Source organism: Urocampus carinirostris, chromosome 7 (assembly GCF_059441175.1).
Source record: "Urocampus carinirostris isolate Australia breed hairy pipefish chromosome 7, RoL_Ucar_1.0, whole genome shotgun sequence".
Lineage (NCBI taxonomy): Eukaryota > Metazoa > Chordata > Actinopteri > Syngnathiformes > Syngnathidae > Urocampus > Urocampus carinirostris.
In genome coordinates this window covers 28,898,441-28,920,553 of record NC_142355.1, presented here as the reverse complement: position 1 = coordinate 28,920,553, position 22,113 = coordinate 28,898,441, and the positions used below count along the sequence as shown (strand labels likewise).

General features: G+C 38.3%; 1 protein-coding gene across 4 annotated transcripts in view; it reads right to left on the bottom strand.

The window, feature by feature from the left end:
* Positions 1-20,131, bottom strand: part of LOC148362883 (kinesin-like protein KIF21A) — a 45,724-nt gene extending 25,593 nt beyond the window's left edge. For 3 of the 4 annotated variants that reach the window (XM_088340467.1, XM_088340468.1, XM_088340469.1), the window contains exons 1-10: positions 19,876-20,130; positions 6,294-6,516; positions 4,699-4,881; positions 2,752-2,892; positions 2,553-2,687; positions 1,804-1,971; positions 1,540-1,655; positions 1,273-1,468; positions 949-1,138; positions 781-847 (exon numbers count right to left, since the gene is read on the bottom strand). In XM_088340467.1, the coding sequence (XP_088196593.1) occupies positions 781-847; positions 949-1,138; positions 1,273-1,468; positions 1,540-1,655; positions 1,804-1,971; positions 2,553-2,687; positions 2,752-2,892; positions 4,699-4,881; positions 6,294-6,516; positions 19,876-19,919 (1,463 nt within the window). In that variant the 5' untranslated portion in view covers positions 19,920-20,130. Of the gene's footprint in view, positions 1-780; positions 848-948; positions 1,139-1,272; positions 1,469-1,539; positions 1,656-1,803; positions 1,972-2,552; positions 2,688-2,751; positions 2,893-4,698; positions 4,882-6,293; positions 6,517-19,875 lie in introns of all 4 variants that reach the window. The other variant, XM_088340466.1, reaches the window with a different exon arrangement.
* Positions 20,132-22,113: the final 1,982 nt, after the last annotated feature.

Sequence of the window (22,113 nt, the reverse complement as noted above, 5' to 3'; positions counted from 1 at the left end):
TTGTTGCAGTAAACTAGCATCTTCTTGGCAAAACAACAAAATTTTTGTCGACTTTGCATGAAAAAAAAAAGTGACATAAGTAAGTGTGATTTCTGGTTGATTTTACTGTATGGAGTTATATAATTTTGTCTAAGTGTGATTCATAATCCAAAGAGATTTTTTGTTGTAAAAATATATTTAATGATGTTTCTGCTAAAGCCAATTTACTGTTTTTCACTGCACTATTGTGCTGATGCACTTACAACTTAGTGCCATGCTTCCTCAAAGCCAGTTCCCCAAAATATTACCCTCCAAAAATGCAGAATTGTGTACATTATTTTGGTAATCATATTCTATAGCATATGAATAACCTATATTTTATGTGGACAATAATTATTTGTTATTGCAACATCCATTGCAGCCTAGTAATCCTGGAAGGGGGATTACCTCATGCGCAGTCCCTTCTCAAGGTTTCTTCATTTTCCTCATGTTGAGGTTTTTGAGTTTTTCTGTGGTTTGCAATAATCCGTTGTCTGTGCAGCCCTTTGAGACTTAGTGATTAAGGGCTTCACAAATTAACATGACTTAAATCCTAAAATGGAACTTTAAAATGTATCCTTAATAGATTGATGATCATTTAAACAACAACGAAAACCTACTTCACTCATATTTTTGTGTAAACTTATCTTTTTAACACAATGATAATGTGATACTTTTACTGTTCCTAAATATAAATATTTAACTTTAATGTGCCGTTTCAATCAATACAAAACAATGACATCAACTCCCTCCTGTGTTTACCGGAGATCTTCAATTTCTTTGATGTAACTTTGGATCATGTTGCCAATTTCTTCGGTGCCCCCTTCACCTGAATAACAAAGATTTTTCGTGAAAAAGTCCATCTAACCGATAAGCATACTAGATAATTATTCATCTTGCTGTGGCATTGCTGTTGTCAGGAATCCCTACCTGCCCTGGTGAGGGCCTGGTTGGCCTGGTCGCTGAGCAGCTGTGTGAGTCTTGCCCGCTGAGCATCGATAGTCTCCTGCATGGCTTTCACCCGCACCCGCAGGTTGCTGTTCTCTGTCTGCAGCATGGAGTTCTCGTGAAACATGTCACTGAAACTCTCCACACCCTCCTCGCCAGCCAAGCGTTTACCCTAGGCAGGCAGTTTGTACAATGTAACTTTTTCAAAATATATTCTGACCATAAATAGCATTGCATTATTCTGATTATCTTTGCTTGGTGTCTTGAAAAATAGGCCAAAATGTTTTCCTTATGCCTTTTACTCACAGTTTTATACTCCATGAGTTCTATTTGCAGCCGAGCAATCTCTGTTCTGAGCGCACTGATCTGCTGGCTGGCTTTGTCCTGGTTTACCACAACTTTGTTTTTAATGTTCCGAGCGCGGTTGGCGTACTTGAGTGTGTTGAGCGTCTCCATGAAGTCTCGGTCGGACGGGCTGATGCACGCGATCATCACTGTTTGGCTGAGATATATAAGGATATCTGTTTAAGGTGCCCTTTAATGAAAGAGGTAGAGCTTCGAGTATTCTCTGACCTGTTTCCTCCTAAAGAGTCCTGCAGAAGTCGGGTGAGTTTGGAGTCTCTGTATGGCACATGGGATGATCGCTTGCTGCGGTCGCCCAAAGCACTGATAACGTTCCCCAGGGCCAGCTTAAAAAAAAAAAAAAACTAATGTTCATCTTAAATGTGCTGTATATCGCATGTTTCACTCTTTTCATTGAAAGACTTAAATACATTTCCCATAATATTCAGATTCTGCAGTACCGATTGCACCCACTAAATGTCAGTGTTCTCTCACCAGTCCACAGTTGATGGAGATGCCCTCTTTAGCTCGGTCCCCAGTTGCCCCGGTCCTCTTGAGCCTTTCGGATCCGGCCAGGTCCACAAAGTGGAATTTGGCACTCAGCGTTTCATACTCGTCCATGTCTCCGTTGCCATTGGAGACCCGATTGTCGCCCTCTTCCAGCTGCAAGCACCCAAAAGGACAATCTTAGGAAACGTTAACACGGAAACAAGTTGTGTATTTTAAAAGGATACAGTGAAATATTTGATCACTACAGATTGCTGTATTGTGTAGTGGAACCGAAAAAAAAACATTGCTACAAATCACAAGGAAGAATACAAACTAAATAGACTCAAAAAGTGACCAACCCCAAGCTTTAACTGAAAAGTTAATTTTGAATTTAACAATATAGATAGATAGATAGATAGATAGATAGATAGATAGATAGATAGATAGATAGATAGATAGATACTTTATTTATCCCTGCAAAGAAATTCACAATATGATTTTATGTACGATTTTTTTTCATAAAATGTTTATTCATGTTTATATTTGTGAATTATTTTTACAGAAATATTTGAGTAATAAATGCTGATGTAATTTATTTCTCTTTTTTATTAAAATTGTAAAACATTAAGCTAAAAAGGAACACTGTGTCCTTAGAGTGCAGTTTGACTATTCAGACTTTTTTTACACACTCATTATATAACATGAGAAAACCTAACAAAGAAAAAGGTTTGTGGAAGGTAGGTTGTGACTCTCACATTGTCAGGGGAGGCACAAACTCTGACTTGGCATAGGTGAATGGTGAAAATGGCGTGCGAGCGGGAGCTCTGGACGTTCATTTGCGTGCTGGCGGTGGTGCGAGATAAAGCACCTAGCTTGAGGCACTGCATCATCTATATTAGCAAGAAGAATTATTAGTGACACTATTTCATAAGCTGCAAATGATAAACATCATACCTCTGCTTCGGAAGCCACAGTGCGCGTGGTCACACCCACAGTGTAAATCCCCCCGTTTGCGTCTTCATGAATCCTGATGTGAGATTTCTGCTTGCCGTCACGCACAGAGTCAAAGAGGTCCAGAACTTCCTCGTTGTAGAGCTGCACCAAAGCACAAAACAAATAACCATTTTTAAAGAAATCTCTGCTTGGGACCAGAGCTGCAACTAGAGGTAAGATCTTAAGGCAGAGCCCGAACCCGAGCCGAAATTCGGGTCGGGCCTAAAATGTTATTAGTTTATTTTCCTTTGTGGAGGATTCACGCAGTGGATATTTTAAGGCCCAATCTTACCTCTAACTACTACTTTAATAGTCGACAAGTCGGAAATTATTGATATTATAGAGGTCGAATAATCCCATAATTATTTATTTTTTTAATAAATTTAGAATGAAGTGCATTTAAATAGGTGGCAAATGATAATTAACATAGTAAAAATGGGTACAATGAAAAGAACATTTTATAGAAATTATCGCAGATCTGTAAAGGAATTAAATACAAATGCACTTAAACCAATTAAGGCACAGTTGTTGCTAAGTAGAGACATAATACATAAATTACCCCCTGGGGTTTTATTAGGGACAGGCAAAAAATAATACATTAAAATCAAGAAAACATTGTCTATCTCTGTAAACCAAGAAGAGACATATTAACATATAACATTTAATAAAACAAATAAGATGTCCATTTTGTGAATTACATTCAGTGGTCAACCGCACAGTCTGTAACGAAAGTACTTAACGATTCAAATGGTTTTAACAACTGACATGTTTCGTTTTAAACGTTTTATCAACTGATGTTTGTTCTTCGGACTGCGTGCATTTTTGTCAGGAACGATCTGGAATAACGCTGAAGCTTTCTTTACAGCGAAACAAAGGGGCAGGGTTGGGTAGGGTTACTTTAACTGGATTACTTTCAATTACTTTTGGATTACTCCAACACCAAATATGCTAATAAAAGACAAAAGAAACTAAATATGAATAAAATTACTAAATTTTGTGCAGGCTTGGGGAGTAATGGAATACATGGAACGGCAAAAATGATGTTGCAAGCTGTTTGGATTTATTTTCATTTTGTTTCTGTCGCATTTTATGTTAGTTTTGCCCGAGATCAAAGAGATCAAAGCCTTTTCTTTTGTCTTTTATTAGCATATTTGGTATTGGAGTAATCCAAAAGTAATTGAAAGTAATCAAGTTAAAGTAACCCTACCCAACCCTGCAAAGGGGTATAAAATGTACAATGCATGTTATCAAACCTGTATTGGCTTGAAGGTTACTTGAATCTTAAAGAGTCGAGTCAGACTCCGTTTTTGTCAACTGTCCAACATTCTTTTTAAATGTTGATGCGTTACCAATCTACGGCCATGTACGCAAGGTCTGCGCTGCAAACTTTTATGTACTCTTTTTAATGACCATATACACTACTTGATGTTGACACAGCCTCTTTTGTATGTTTATGTTACTGCTCCAGACAGAGATGGTATTGACTATTGCAAAAGAGACTCTCGGCAAAGATTACATTCATGTACAGATGCCTCACTCTGTTGGAGAAACAAAAAGTCGACAAACGAAAGTCAACAAAGAAATTCATTGTCAACTATTTCTATGATCGATTTTTGTTGACATTGTAGGACTGTTTATTATATCCAGTGTTAGCTGACTCGTTTTACATAATCTAATCCAATAACAGCCGTTATTCTGCCCACTTTGATTTGTAGTTGTCAACGTTCCAACGCATCTCGGGTTGCAGCTCGTCTTTTTTGGTATGCAAGCACTGTCAAAGTGTGATGAAGCCGCACAAGTGCCTCCAAATGAGGCTCCTTGTTACCTTCTCAATCGCCACCTCTTAAACCCCCGTGCATGCTCTCTCAGCCCCCCGCTGAGTGTGACAGCTGCCTTTGGGCTGGTTACCTCCAAGAACTGAGCGTTGATCTTAAACTCTGGAGCTGGGCGCCCCTGCTCCTGTGCGGCCTGACGACGGCGCTCGATGCCCTGGTAGAGGTGGTGGACGGCACGAGGGATGATGCCGAGTTCATCGTCTGAAATGTTGACGTCGAAGCCCGTTCCCATGGTGTAGGTTTTACCAGAACCAGTCTGCAGATGCCGGGATGCAAAATCACGTGAAGAAATTGCAAAGTTTGAATAGTCAAAGCGGTGCATGATAAGCATCAAGAGTATGAGTAAGTCACTATCACAAAGCCGATAAATGCTGGTAATATTTTTGGAGGAATAAAGTACACCTTCTAAAGTTGTATCTGGGGTGTAGACCAGTATACCGTTCTAAAGTTAAGCATGTGACGCAAAATAAATGCAGATAAATTTGCTCCTTTTAAAAACATTTGTTTTATATCTAACTTAAGTTAAATTAGTTTTCTATTAAAATAAAATAATATTCCAGTTTTACTTTATTTAAAACTTGGTTTTCCCTCTTAGAAATAATCCTTGAGATTATCAGAGTACTTTTCTTTTATTTGCTTATTTTAGCAGGATTTCCAGCAGATTTTGCTCATTATAAAAGATTGCATTTCTGATTTTTAAAAATGAGCAAACCTATCAGCAATTTGTTCAAGATTATTATTATTTTATGCAGTGTGTACTGCTATGAGAGACCTAATCTAATAAAAGAAAAGTATTGTCACTTTTTGTTGTTCGAAGCAATTATTCTTCTTCTAAATCAGTAATATATATCGATGCTGCATACATCGAGTATTAGTTTAAAAATATTCATTTGTTGTTAAGTCCTTTTTTGTAAAAAGCGGTATATATGTAACTCTTGTGAGATCTTAATTCAAGAACATTGAATAAAGTGAACCAACAAAATCAGCCCCCTAGGTAATTTTCCACCTTGAGTAATCATATTTACAGTCAACAATGTGTGCATAATACCTTAGGTATTACAGAACTCAAGTGATACAGCAGGAGTGGGCAAATGAAAGCACTAAATGCTGCTCAAATTTGGTTTGTCCTGATAGAAGATTTATATCAAATATTGTTCCGAAATATGAGCTCTCTAATGCAAACATTCCATTCCAGACTCCGTTCCTGTTTTTTTAGCAGGCAAACAGAGTGCACGTGATCAAAACAACCATGTGTTGGGAGAGGCAAAGAAAGTGAGGAATAAAGGATGTCAGTGGTGTGAAAGTACTGTAACCAATCGAGCGGAAGATGGGGCACTGAAAGCCTGAAATTGTAAAGATTTTCCGAATTCATGTCATAAATCAATGAACGTTGTGAGTCAGTGTGGAGCAGCAAATAGAAATCCCAATTGCATGAAATCAAACACTGATGGATGATGCCTCTGCTCTGACATTGTTGCTGCAGCAACCGGTCAAACTGGTCACTAACATGCTCCGGTTCGAGTACAAAGTGGATAAAGAGCTCTGAAAACAACAATTCTGAGGATTCATGTCAGCAGAGTAGGTGTCTGATTTTATCCGTATTTTTTTTAAAGTTTACAAAACATTGAGAGGCTTATGATGCAATCTACAAACTAATCTTGGACTAGCCTGCCCGTAAGCGAAGACAGTTGCATTGTATCCCTCGAAGCAGCCCTCGATCAGCTTCTCAGTGCAGGTCTGGTAGATGGCGTCCTGCTGAGAGTCTATGTCGAACACATAGTCGTACGTGAAGGATTTGTCCTTGCCCAGGATGACCTGAGGCTCGCCTGGCATCACATAGGTGCAGATGTGGCATCCTTCGATTTTCTCCCGGGCCAATTGAGGACGGATCCTGAGGGGATAAAAACAATATATTTAAACATTCAAACATAATTTTTATTTTCTGACTCATACACCAGTTAAGATGGATCTCTTTGTGAAAAGTAGAAGCTCTTGTGGATTTTGTACAGTCAACTCTTGCAGGGTTTCGTTTAGATTTTATTCCAAATATCATTAAATAAGTTGACTATTAATCATTTTGACTTTTTGAAAAGCACCTGGCAACATTTAGCATCTGACGTGCATAACAGCCTCATTGTACATCGAAAACAATGTCTGAGATCCTGAACAATGAGACCATTGTGCGTCTCCATGTGCAACTCTGTACCCTAGCACTGAGAGCACTGACACAGAAAGCAACAAGGTATTAGGACGCCTCCAGGCAGTTTTTGAGTGTTCACAAGAAAGGTATATAATATTTGTAATCCGCTACTCAGTGAGGACAGGATGTCCTTTGTTACAGAGGACTGAACTGTGTAATCTGGTGAAGAATTTAAACATTGATGTGATGACGTCTGTTGGCTAGTTAAGAATCATTTCAGTAACTGGATCAGGACAGAGATTGGGCAATGCCCCTGAAAAATAAAAATGTTGCCTCAAATGTGGCAACTGGTGGTGGAGATTTGCAGGGTTCTTAAACTCAATTTACCAGAGGCATCTGGAGTTCGGTTCTGGGTGTTATTCATTCATTATCTGCACCGCTTATCCTCAGTAGGGTCGCAGGGGGGCTGGAGCCCATCCCAGCTATCTTCGGGCAGTGGGCAGGGGACACCCTGAACTGGTTGCCAGCCAGTCGCAGGGCACACAGGGACAGACAATTTGCTCACTCATTCACACCTAGGGACAATTTGGACCGGCCAATTAACCTGACATGCATGTTTTTGGAATGTGGGAGGAAACCGGAGTGCCCGGAGGAAACCCGCGCAAGCACGGGGAGAACACGCAAACACCACACACGAAGGTTTGCTCTCATGACCTCAGAACTGTGCCGCACAAGCGCTAACCACTGCGCCGCCATGCTGCCGGGTTCTGGGTGTTATTTGACTACAATTTGTTTTCCACAACAAAGGTTCTGGTATTTATATATGTTCATTTTTATTTTTTCACATAATAAGACAAAAAATAAACACATTTAGAGTAAATGAGAAAATGCAGTAATGAATAAGTAATCAATGAATAAAAATAAAGCCAATGAGAAAGACTAGGAAAGACCATAAACCCTACCGTTCATAAGTTCAGGGTCGCTTAGAAAATCCTATTATTTGACGAAAACAAAGTATTGAAGAATGTATATTTATATTTTTTTAATAGTTTTTTTTTTAATTTAAAAACATTCATTCTAACCTCGATGTGTTGACTCTGCTCTCTATTAATTTCTTAACTTTTTTGATAAATAAAAAAGTGTGCTGTTTTATAGAAATACACAATTGTCTGAGTGACCCCAAGGTTTTCGAAAGCTATGGTGAAATCTCACTTTAGGTGGAACTCGAGTTTTTTCTAGCATTTTTTAAATTTTCGGACCGCGAGGTGCGGTTAGCCCACAGGGCCACAAGTTTGAGAACCCTGCTTTAGGGGGAGCTGTTAAATAGTAGATAAATTGTAGAAATAGTAGATAATTGTTCCAGATATTTAACTTACTGGCGCCCAATATTTTATCTATTACACCGAATGAATATGACCATAAATCATTGTATCTGGCCTAAAAATTGAAATTGGTCCATCACTATCAAAAGCAAATCGAAAGTTTGAGCCCTGGACACCTAAATGTGTCACTGATCTAAGATATTAAAAAAAGAGAAAACACATTCACAGGCTTGGGGTATATTTTTGGGCATATAGTGGGGTAAGCTAATATTGGGGACTAAGAAAGGTTGGGGGTTGAAGTTGGCCTGATTACTTGTCCAGACAGATTTCTCTGTGACTTGACAGAGAAGATGCACAAAAACAAACTCTCGACTATGATAATTAAACACTTGTTTGGTGTGCATCAAGCAAGTGCATGCAAGGCCTCATTTTTAATGTGTACAGTAGTTCAATTGTTCGGTGCTCACCAAAGGTTGTTTTTTTCCACTTCCTTTGTGTGCACTAACGGTGAACTTTGTTGGGCATCGAGAAGTAAATCTCTGGAGCGATTCCTCAACCAATTTTGTCGCAATTGTGGCCAATTATCCTACTTCAAAATAAAAACCGAAAATACATTACCGTGTTTGTATTCTTTATTGTGGTAGTACACGCACTTATTTTTTTAGCCGAGAGGTAAAATATTTTACATCTCACTAATTTTTCTTTTCTTTTTACCTTTTGACCATTTGTGTTCATGTAAAGTGGTATACCTTATATCAAAGCATCTAATTAAAAAGAAAAAAAAGGGAAAAGACCCTTCTGAACCCAACAAAAGGTAACATTTAAACAGGAAACCATTTTTTTTAGCTGTCTCCTTACGCTACCATGTGAAGTTCATGTCCTTTGGCTTTTCTGTGTAAAATCAAATTGTACTCCGTATCTTTCTTTCGGCATTTATGGACTTGGTTTGCTCAACTGCCTGCCTTTCAACTTCCATCTATCCATTATCGGCACCACTTATCCTCAGTAGGGTCGCAGGGGGTGCTGGAGCCCATCCCAGCTATCTTCGGGCATTGGGCAGGGGACACCCTGAACTGGTTGCCAGACAGTCACAAGGCACACAGAGACATACAACTCACTCACTCATTCACACCTAGGGACAATTTAGACCGGCCAATTAACCTGACTTGAATGTTTTTGGGACGTGGGAGGAAACCGGAGTGCTTGGAGGAAACCCACGCAAGCACGGGGACAACATGCAAACTCCACACAAGAAGGTTCGATTTCATGACCTCAGAACTGTGCCGCACACGTGCTAACCACTGCCCTGCCGTGCTGCCTGCCTTTCAACTTGAATTCTACAAATATGCTCCGCCTCAAATTAATTCAATTCCCTGACAGCTCATCTGGTTAAGCATTCACCTGCTACACACAAGGTCATGGGTTCGATCCCCTATAGCGCCAAGCCAATTAGCTTCAGCTAAGAGTGCGGCAGAGTCCATCAGTGTGGAGCATCCAGACACAAATTAATTGGAATCTAACTCTTAAAAAAGCTAAGAAACCGCAAGCACAAGTCTCCTGTGAAAGTTACTAGCAGTTATCAGCAGCAGCATTAAGACCGCTCTGCACATAACAATATACTATTTGAATAAAAGGGAAATCCTTTTTAGTGTCTACCTTTAAGGTAATACAAAACATTGGATCTGTCATACTATTTGCCGATATATTGTGCCACTATAATTCTATTCCAGATTTACCCATTAGGTCATATAAGGAACTCCAATACCACTGGATGGTCTTGCAGTCTGGGTGCGTGACAAGCAAGGATGTTGTCATAGTAACAGTCATGCCATGAATTAAAATCCTAATCCTATGAAGGGAGGTTATCACATCTGTTTTGTACACTGGGGGACATCAATACAAAAGAGAAAACAGGGTCGATTGAAAGGAAAAGAAAGAGCCAAGCTCAACATCGTGCAAAAGTTGCAGCCTTAGGTCTAAAACTAGACAGCGCACCACAAATAGGACTAGGACGTAACTCCAGAGGGGTTAACAAATAGGACGTAGGGGTCTCTCAAATAGATTCACATGCCTCGTCATCATTATATTTATATCAATTGGATCTGCATTTCCTCTTTAACACGTGCTAGTTGATATGGTCCAAAATCAAAGGAGCTATAAATTGAAGCCCCCGAACAGTCGCAGCGTATAGGAGGTTTAAACCAGGAATAGTATCTGACAGAGTAGAAATCATGAACCCAAATGATTTCAAATGTACCGGTAATTGAAATACTACATGTTGGTCTTTCTTCCCTCACGTTGACAGCAATGACCCTCGCTTGCATCAGATTCCCCCCCGTTTTTTTTCCCCTAGCTGTCTGCATGAACTTTGACCGTCAGGAAGAGGCCAAATCGCTTATCAGTGCACCACGCGGGGGACTTTAAGCCACCTTGTTTGTTTGAACGCCAATTTTTTTTTCCAAAAAAAAACAACTGACGGGGCATTCCTTTTGCCATCTGCAGGGGAAGCTACAAATCATAATAAAATCAAATTTTGAATGACTCAACCTTTCTGCAGATAATGTGATATTTTGCACAGTGCTGTTCATTCGCCTTTGAAAAAAAATAAAAATAACATTTGATGTATGAAGTGACCTTTAAATGTGCTTCAAGTTTTGAAATTAAAACAGTTATATGAAAATTTAACATTATTGTAATATATATTTTTTATCTTTTTCCCAGAGAGGTAAAAAAATAATTTAATGTAATATAATTCAATGTTATAAAAATGACAATTCAAAAAATGGTGAAACGTCCAAACCCAAATAATATAATAATCGTAACATATTAGCAAACAGTTGACTATTCTAAATAAATACTAAAAAGTGTAAACGTAATTTAAAATGGGTCTGTGTAAATGTGTAATACAACATTTTGCAATTTTCGAAGAATTTAGTCTGCTAAATAAAAATAAAAAAAGATCACAAATTACAATTATAATTATAAAAAAATATTTTATGAAAGTTCACTTTTTTATATTTAGGAATAATGTTTTATTTTTAAGTGATTTATTTTAAGCCAAATTTTATTTCAATATATTGTATTGTAATTCTATGGTCATTACAAGGGACAGTGTATTATTTGACTACTGGATTTCGATGCATTGTGAAGTGCAACCGAAAACAGGTGCTACAAAGCACAAAAAAGAATTGAAACGATAGAGACTTAAAGTGACCAAACCGCACAATTTTCTTATTATAATTTTTGCCCAGCCTTTTTTGGGGTTCTTAGGTACCTGCAGAAGCAAGATGACGGACAAAGATGTCAGCTAACGCTGGGTGAGGCTCATGTTGAGTAAAATAAATGCACATGTCTCAACCTACGAGTATCTACAAAAATGCACGTTTATGATAGTTTATGTATATTTTAATTGTTTTTAAATCAATATGGATTCTTAGAATGTTTAACACTAGGAGACTCTAAATAATACACTGTCCCTTTAAGGATCTGACCCAAAGGTTATCTGGTCATTTTAGGGTCAAAGGTTGCTCTCACTGTTCTGCATGATTACTTCCCTAAGCAGTTCCATCAAGACTGAAATAAAATGAAATGAATTGCAAAGAAGTTTTTTTCCCTTGCCAACTCCGGCAGTCCATAAGACAAGCAAAGGGCGGCACCACTTTCAAGCATGGCAAGCTAGTGGCGGAGCAACCTAGAGAATGCCTTGCTTCAGTGCCTGGGAACAAAGCCGAGGCTTCACAGGGGGCTTTGGAGACTGTCGAGGCTTCTGTGTTTGCACTATGGTCCCCTTTGCACCAAATCTTACCTCTCTCATTTGGAGAGTGGATACTTATACGTTTTATTTTTCTACCAAGTGTGTAGATTTGGCATGGATGGACCAATATTATGTGATCACTCAAAACAAAAATCGATCGAAATTTTGTTCAACTAGCAGCACAGAAAGGGTTAAATCACGTTCTCAGCTGAAACGCTGACAAAAAGTACAAATGTGTTTGACATTCTGATAAGTGTATTCCATTTTTAATACTGTACACCTGCAAAGGATATTACAAGGATACCATTTTTTTTTTAAATTTTGATTATTAGCACCCTGAGGCCACCCTGTTAATCTGTTAATAAACAACAAAAGGATACTGCTGGAAGTGTAAATTTCCCTACGGGGATGAATAAAGTATCAATCTATCTATCTATTATTTTGCACAGTGTGTTGTTTTGACTATAATGAACTGTTTACACCATTGTCACTATCGGTCAATCACGTTGATGTTCTTTGATTTGCACACCCTTTAGAGCAGATCTGCTTTTGTAACCAAGGAGATTTGTTTAAAAAAATATATGCTCAGAGGAGGGCCTTTAGAAAAGGAATATGTGTTAGATGAATGTTCTCCCTCTCTGTCTTGTTCCCCTTTCAAGTTTAAAATCCATAGATGTATTTTCTCCTTTTTTGAGTGTGTTTCAAACTTTGTACACATCACTGTGCTTTTCCCCAATTTCACATGAAATGTATGTGTGGTTATGATTTGGTCCCCACCAATGCCAATACCAGACTAATGCCCCTGTCTTCTACAAAAACTTAAACTGGATGATATTGAAAAAAAAGAAAAAGGTTAAAAAAAATCCAGAATAAACATGTAACAAAAGACTTGAAAGATAAAAATAAGATAAGTATTACTTACAAGATATTAGTTGGACACTGGCTTTGATTGGGGGTAAATTAGAAAATGATGTAATGACGTTAGCAACAATGTTTCAAAATATGAAGAAATATAATACAAATATGTATTTTTCTATACAGTATATAGCCAACATCTTTTTTTTTACAGTTGTGTGTGCTTGTTTGGAGCAAATATGGCTCAAAAGAAGAAACTTTTCATAAATAAAAATATTGAATGTAGAAAACATATATATGGAAATGCCAACTCATACTACTTGTTTTAGAACTATTGCGTAATAATCAGTACCAGCTTTGAGTAATTATGATTGAGCTCTTGAATTATTACCGTCAATCTCACAAACTAGCAAGTTTTCGATTTGTAGATTTTTAAAATGACCAATTGATCAAAAGCATTTGATTCATTTCCCAGCACTGAAGAAAACTAAACACATGTCAACGTTGACATCTGGCCACCATTAGCTCAGGAATTGGGTATGAAGCCTGATCTTTGTGGATTTACGTTTAGAAACATGACACTGGTTATGATTACAGTTTTTCAATGCAAAGACAATGCGATTAAAAAAAAAATCAAGACAACCTAAACATTCTCAGTCAGCCATACTTTTGTTTATCAGAAAATGGGCTGTGTAGCAACTTCTAGGGTCACATGGTTCAACAGCGTGACCAAATGGCCAAAGTCCCTAGATATATCAGGTTGCAGCAGTGCTACATGTTGTTTTAAGCCCCACATCTTACAAGTAACACGAGGAAAAAACAACTTTTTTATGCTCCACACTACTTTTAACGTGCAAAAAGGTGATTATCAGCTGGTTTTTTTTTGGTCACCTGACCCCAGCCGAGGTCTGCCCACTTCCTTACCCACCGGCCTCACGGCTTACAACGTCGGATCCACTTAAACGAGTAGCGGCATGCCTTCCACTCATTACACTGAGCTGTCTAAAGCCTTCAGGTCTTTACGGATCTATTTAATGTCATTATGATCCCATGCCCAGCAGACTGAGAAACAACAAGCCCTGGCAAGACTTTGATGTGAACTCTGTTAGTTAAAATATTTAGAGACAGCTCCTAAAGAAACAATCAGTCTATCAGAAGGTTTGATTTAGACTATTATTGTTTTATTCAGGGAGTGCAGGGAGGCAGAATACAGCTTTGGTACATTTCTGCCAAGAATAATAAAAAAAGGACTGCAGAACAAAGTTGAGAAAGTGCCTCCTGTGTTTACTTCTTGCAGCTAAATCTCACTATTGTCACAAAGCACAAGTCACACTGTATTGTGTGTTCCAGACAGCCTAAGTATGCATTTTGTGTGCATACGGGTGAGCAGGGCCATGAGCACAAATGTCATCAAGCAATGGAAAGAGTGCTGCAGTTACCACGGAAACCATTCTTTCCCCTTAATCCCTGTTTATCTCAACAGAAGCCCTGCTGTTCTTTGAGCCCTACCTAGCTAACATCGTCAGTTCTGTGATGTGTGTATTCCTGTTTTATTTACACAGTGCTAATACACAGTTGCAATATTTCTGCGGTGTACACTGATGGGTGGGGCATAACATGCCGTAGGGCACATGAGTTTTATTTTCACAGGGAGAGAAAAAAAATCAAAACATGAGGTAAACGTTGATTAAATGAGTGCACAAACGCACACTGGGAGTGGTAAAAGAACAAAACCAATTTTTTTTTGTAGTAATGCACGTCGTCTAGCTACAATTGGGAATATTTAATGGTAATGCACATTTATCACATTTATTCATGTGTAACACGCTTTGTTTGTTACCTAAAAAAAGAAATCAAAGTCTGGGTGCTCATAATACACAAGATTTTAGTATGATACCACATTCATGCAATGATCAATCAGTCAAAAAATATCCATGCAACAGGAATCAAACCCGGATCACAGAGGTGAGAGCGCATATTCTTAACCACTGGACTACCATTGATATCGATTAAATACGGAAAGGCATTAGATTTTATCTCATTATCACACTTATTTTACTCATGGTACCAGAGAAGAGTGTTAGAGAAGAGAGAAAAAAAGATAGTCATCCTGAGAGCTATAAATAAACGCAAAAAAGCACGAGGGAAACAACTCTTTGGTATATCTGATGATGAATCAGACTTTAGCAGACATTTGATAAATACATAGTAAATTTGATGTTGGTATTGTATTCATAGTTTGCTTGATCAGTTTTTATCATGGTCGCACATATTAAAACATTTTGTGTCCCTTACAATGCCTAGTTTGATCTGAGAAAAAGCTAAATAAAATTTTCTATCATTTTTTTTCTGAAAAGGGACCGCACAAATGTAAGTCATATTCCACAACTATGCATGTATTTCCAACGAAATAATTTGAGATACCTTAGTAAGACATAAATGCAATAGAAAATCGTATTTTTGCGTTAAAACATGAACATTGCAAAATCGCTACTTTACACAGTGAGCAAATCTACCGAGGGAGCCGCAAAAAACTCCAAACCGTTGAGTTGGATAACCACAGAAAATCACGGTTCAGCCTATCCCTGTTTTTATCTTAAACGAGTCGTGCTTTTGCATCTACATGGCCAGTCGCTAAAGCAGCATAGTCACAATAACGTTCTGGATAAATACGCTTGTTTACTGCACACAATTTCGGGTGTCGTGTTTTATTTACAATATGATTCTTTCATGTGAGATCAGAATGCATTAGTTTTCATCATGCATCATGAGTAATGTCTCCGAATTTCACGAGGAAATACAGTTGAAACAAATAACTATCACATAGTCCACTGCCTTCTCTGTAAACACATATTAAATAAACTAATTACCTTCTCAAAATGTCCAAATGTGGAGACAATTCTAAAGCATATGTGATGCTGGCCAATAGAAGGCTCTTACAGCCATAAGAATAACATGTCAGGTTTGTGTATCTATTCACTATCAAATAATTATTCAGAACACATCCTATAATTTCCTGTCTCACATCAACTTGTTCAGCATCCTATACACAGTTGTTTTGTACAATACACCAGCATTAAGCAATTCTTGTTTTTTTTAGGGGCGGCAGTAGCTCAGGAGGTAGAGCGCTCGTCTTGGGATCAAGGGATCCCAGTTCGAATGTTACATGGCTGCAAGGCCGCAATTGGGAAATGTGGAGCACATTGTAAAGCGCTTTGGAAAGTCATTGACTTGAAAAGCGTTATATACATGCAGATCATTTCATTTCATCATTTCATTTCCACCCAACCTAAAGGCCAATGTAGAACGTCCCGAGGAAGAGCTGGCCACCATCACAGCTACTACACCATCCACACCACCGGGCATGTTGTCGGCATCTTCCACTCCGGCGCCAAACCCCTGATCACCCAGAAAAAGGAAGCACGATACACTCCTTGACTTTTTGAAAGAGGAGTCTCCCAGAGTGCAGAAAAGGACTGAATAAACTGAAGCCAAAACTGAGCGGTTCCTGATCTTTTTTGGGAAGCTCATGGACAATTTTCCAGAACAGTGACATCCCTGCAAGTTTCCCTTTGTTTTATAAAAGGAAAATATTTTATTTTATTAAGAACTCAATGAAGTTCCAGTTTGTGTTTTCCTGTTTTATGGAAGTATTGGTATATTTTTGTTACATTTTGTGACACATTATTTATTTACTATTATGTATTTCGGCCCAATGTGAGTTTGTTTTTCTGAAAGTAAACTATTATTTAACCTAGTGATTTGTAGTTGTTTTCTGTCCAACAGTCACATAGTTCACACACAGTATGTCACATCATTATGAAATGAACCACCAAGGTGTTACTCAAAATAAAGACGTTTATTGAATAGTAATGCAGAAAAGCACAGGATGCAAATGTGGGTCTGACTTCCAGAGGCTGAAACATGGCTATTGGGCAATTTATTCCATATTAACTGCAGACAATTCTCTGTATGGTGGACCTGGGAACACTAAAGACCCGTGACACCACACGGTAGGACAGACCGTAGGCCAGCCAGTACACGTAGATAAGGAACTCCAGCCATGGTCCTGTTCCCTCTTCAGCAGCTCTTGCAGGGCCCACATGGCCTTCTTTCTCAACCTTAAGTCCTGAATGAGTTCTGAATCCACATTGAACCATGAGCACAGGATGGGAACATTCAACAACCTGTCCATGCTTATGGGACGGCCACTCTGGAACACAACAGATAAGATAAACAATTTAGACATAAATGTGGGCACAGAAAAGAAAAAGACAGCTTTTACTGCGATGTATGCACCATGAAAAATGTAGAAAGTATCTTTTTTTTATATCCAATGGCAACTCTTTTGAATTAAATTCCTTATGAACTGAGGTGTTTTGGTTCTACAGGGAAGTTTGGTGGACTGTACTTGTGTTTGTTTACTTTTCATCGTGTCACACATTAAAGACCCCTACTATATGTCACGAAATGGCATTAAGATACTAATAAGTAGGTTGTCATTTATGTCAACACAAACATAGGGTGTTATGTTAATGTGTGTTGTACGTTAACCCTTACTGTATTTGACCGAACGGGTCATTTTTTCCAAATGAGTGGACGTACCTTGTAAAGATGAATCAGTGCTACATGGCGCCGAAGCAGTCTTCAATATCGCGCATTTCTCCTCCGTTGGTTGGAGACACGGAAAAGCTACCAGGCAATCGGTAATAACACAACTGTAGCGGGCATTTTTAAAGTTTCACGGACTCGCCAATTGCCACACCACAGGTTGAGACTCGAGTTGTTTACATGTAACGTAGGCCAATACGTCACTGAGGTCTACAGCCAATTCGTATTACGGCCATCTACTGGACTAGGGTGGAACCTTGCAAGTCCTGTCCAGTTTCTTAGGGGACAAACTTCACTTTGCACTCCACTCACTGAGGGGACTTCCCTATGGAGAGACCTCACTGAAGGGTTCTCAGGGCCAAGTGAGAGGAATGGGATTGGGCCATAGAGTACCGAATTGAAGTCGCCGCCATGTTTGTCTACCGTGTTGTTGCTTGAGTTAAAACCACAACACTTTTTTTCATAAGTCCTTTTAACATTGTTGAAGGAAAACAAATATCATTCCAAAATAAAATAAAGCCTGAATGCTCACCTTTGCATGACCCGACTCGATTGCATGTTAAGCAGGGATCAGTATCTCTTCTTGACAACATAATAGGCAAAAAATTTAAAAGAGAAAAAAAAAACAAGACAATGGAAAGAGGAGAAGCTGCCCACATATCTCTTGCTATATTGTATCCTTTCTCAGAACAAAATGACCATAGACCAAATAAACCCAACAATGAAAAGTCCCTTCCCAGCAAGCAAAACAAAAATCTAATTTTAAGTGATATTTGTCATAGTTTTCTGTACTTTTCACTTATTTTTTCCAGGGAACATAAAAATATACATAACAAAAGCAAAATTATATAAAATGGTAGATGTGTATTTCCAATTTTAGGAATTCAAGTCATGTTTATTTGTGATGCCTTTCATTACAAGGAGTCTCAAAGGGCTTCACAGACTATTATTACAATACCATCCCCTGATCTAAAACCTAAATGAGGGCAAGGAAAAACTCAAAAACCTCAACATGAGGAAAATGAAGAAACCCTGAGAAGGGACTGCACAGGAGGTCATCCCCCTTCCAGGATGACCAGGCTGCAACGGATGTTGCAATAACAAATAATAAACAGATATTGTCAATGTGAAATATAGGTCATTCATCAGCTATAGAATAGTAGTGTCTTTTAAGCGTAGATTTAAACAGTTTCACTGAGTTTGCAGATCAAATCCCAGTGGGCAGTGCATTCCACAGCACCGGGGCCCGGATGGAGAAAGCTCTCTTATTTGACTAAAATCAATCTGAAAATAAAACATAATATTAACAAGGTTTAAACTGAAATTTCATGTCTTGCAAATAATTTTCTAGACTTATTTAAATAAAAAACAAATCTCCAACCCAAAAATCGTTGACCTGGATGTTGATTATCCGGGTTACAATGCCCCCCGCCTTACGTCACTTTCACTTTATTATTTGGAGGAAACCGTTCTTTTCAGCTCTAAGATACTTGTCTAATATTGGCTGACATCATACGATATGTTGGTTTCCTATTAATTGTACCACAGCATCGTGAAGTTATAAGAATGCCATTGGCTGAACTCTCTCCCACAATGCCCCCCCCCTCTTTATTTGTTTAGAATGTCATGTTTCACAAAGGTTTTGCAAGTGTGAAATTTTAAATTCTGTACTGCTTTTATTAACTATAGTTCCCAAGGCTTGTGGTGATGCTGAAGGGGAAGCAAAACATGATAACCATGGAAATTAAGCTTCTGAAATTAGAAAATAAGAGGGAAGCACTCGAATCACCTCTTTTGCTAAGTTGCATGGTTGTAACTAATCAACAATCTATATTCTAATCAAAAATAAGGAGGTGATATAAAGCAAGGATATATATACGGTGTGCGTCAGCAATAAGCATTTGTGGAGCCACATGTGGCTCTCTGGTGCTCTCTAGTGGCTCCCTGGCACTATTTCAAAAAGGTTTGGTAATGGAAAATTATATGGTGTTTTTAGACGGACAAATATGAAACAAACATTTCAAACGTTTACCCATGAATATAGTTATATACAGAATATATCGAAAGAATGTGTTGCCTTCCTTATGCCACTTATATAAAGATTTTATTTTTTTGCGGCTGCAAACACGTTTTTTTAATTTTTAATATCAATTTTATTTTAAATCCACCATCACATAGGATAACAGTGGAAAAAAACTAAGATACGCAGACAAGACATAGACGCTATGACAGCAAAAGCGCGACGCCACGACGCCATAACGTTTACAAAGTCGCATTGTTTGATGCGTATTTGAACGCACCCGGCTTGCTAACCAGGGCCCCCCAAAAATCTGTGCATCCAACCTCAGAACAAAGACTCGAATTCACTTCGTCCGCACCATCCACGACCGTTACTTCATCATCCCCCCTTCCCAAACACCTGCACCGCAACCATTCTTGCCACCACAGTCGGAACCGGGCCCAGAACCGACAACCCCGGCTTCGAAGCCGGTCGGCGACTCGGCGTTACCACACAGATGCTAGCAAGCTAGCGTTGACAGGTGTCTCATAAAAAAGAAGCGGGCTCACCTCAACGCCACCCGAACCGAACTTTCATCCTGCCCCGACGTCATTCTTCCACACGTCGTCCTCTCGGAATATATACTGAAGCTTTACCGAAGGTTGGACGCCCCCATGTCGAAACGCCAAATAATGTGACGGTCTTTTTAATTTTTCTACCTGCGCCGACGCCGCAGATGCGTTCACGCGCTTGCGCAGGCCACAGTCAGAACCGGGCTACGGGCGCGTGAACGCGCACGTAAACAAATGCGTCGAGTGTACGCAAACGCGAGCACGCGCCGTACCGAGGAGCGCCGGCGGGAGGGGAGGTAACCGCAATGCGTCACTAAGCCACGCCCACACCGTGTGGGTCATTCATTTGACTAATGTACGTACCAGTATATTGACGAATACTAATACAAAATGTAAATAGGTCCAGTTACTAGTTACTTCATTTAAAAAGTGTTTGCGTTGTCCCCAGATAAGGACACCTACAAGTGTAAAAAGGAATTACTTATTAATTGAAGTAACTGTAACTAATAACCGTTTTTTTTTATTTACGCGTCCGTCACTATGGAAACCCAGATGTGCCATAATGTACGGTAATTCATTAAGCGAACATTTAATAAATAAAGACTGCTTCCCAAAATAAGTAACATTTAACAAAATATTTTAGTTAAAATTATTGAATTATTCATACTTTTTACATGTTATTCATAATAATTTGGAAATGACGTTTAGAAATAAAACATACCAGCTTAAAAATAAAGTTGTTATTCAATTCAAACGGACAGTTTATGTTTAGAGCCTCCTAGTGGTAGAAAAAAAACATTTCATTCAGTAAAAAAAAATCACGAGGCAAAACTAGGCAAAAATACATCAACTATCATACCAATGTTAATTTTCATTTAAAAAAAATTTTTTTAAATATATATATATATATATATATATATATATATATAATTTATATATTTCTTTTACATAGTGGAATCCCTATCTAAAAGTCGCCGTCATGTTTATCTGTCGTGTCACTGGTTTTCGTTCGCATTCGACAGCAGTGCCATCTAGTGGTCAAATATTACACACTGGTGCTTTAAATAGAATCATGTCAATTATATCAAATTACATTGTTTTGAAAATTATGTCAAGTCAAGTCATTTTTATGTGTATAGCCCTTAACCACAAAGAGTGTCAAAGGGCTGCACAGGTTATTACACAGACTATTTTTTTCAGACTATTATTACACCATCCCCTGATCTAAAACCAACATGAGGGCAAGGAAAAACTCAAAAACCTCAACATGAGGAAAATGAAGAAACCTTGAGAAGGGACCGCACATGTGGCATCCCCCTTTCAGGATTACCAGACAGCAAAGGATGTTGCAATCACAAATAATACACAGATATTGTCCAGGAAACGTATAGGTTATTCATATGCTATAGAGTAGAAGTGTGTTTTAAGCTTGGATTTAAACATTTCCACTGAGGTTGCAGATAACGTTTAATTATAATAATACGTTAATTCAAAAGAAACTTTCTTTTAAAAGGCTGTTTTTAATAGTTGATTGTTGGTTTTGATGCTATTTTTATTATTTATTTTTAGTTTTAAGGATTTTTTTAATTGTTTGTTCGTTTCATTAATTGAATCAGGAACTCTTTGGCTAAATGATTAGGATTAGATTTTTTTTATAGCAACGTAGTGTACATTGTTGACCACGAGATTAGACGTGACACTCTTAGGCAAATATGTGATATGAACCTTAAAGCCCCAGTGTATAATATTGGACAACGAGATGGCTCTGTTGTCTAATGCAAACGAAAACCAGCAAGCAACAAAGCATCAGACAAACATGGCGGCGACTAGAGTAGGGATTCCACTACGTAAAAGGAATAGAAATTCCTCGTGCTATTATTTTTTTTCAATCAAAACTAACATGGTATAACAGTTCGTGTGTTAATGCCTAGTATTCAAATCGATGTTTATTTTTAACTGATAGAAAGTTTTTTTGTACCACGAGGAGGCCCTGAATATTACACACTGTCCCGTATAAGGAGAAAATATTATGATAGGCAATATTTACAAGGTAGTGGTAGTCGACTGGCTTAATTTGCGTTACAGCAGTTGTTTTAGTTCTGATTTTTAAAAATCTATACTTTTACAACTGTTTTTGCTCTTCTGATGAGTAGTGTTCTGAAAAGATTGCCCCAAGCCAGGGGTGGCTTTGGGCAAGCACGCACGGAAAAAGTCAAGGTTGCATTCATCTTTACT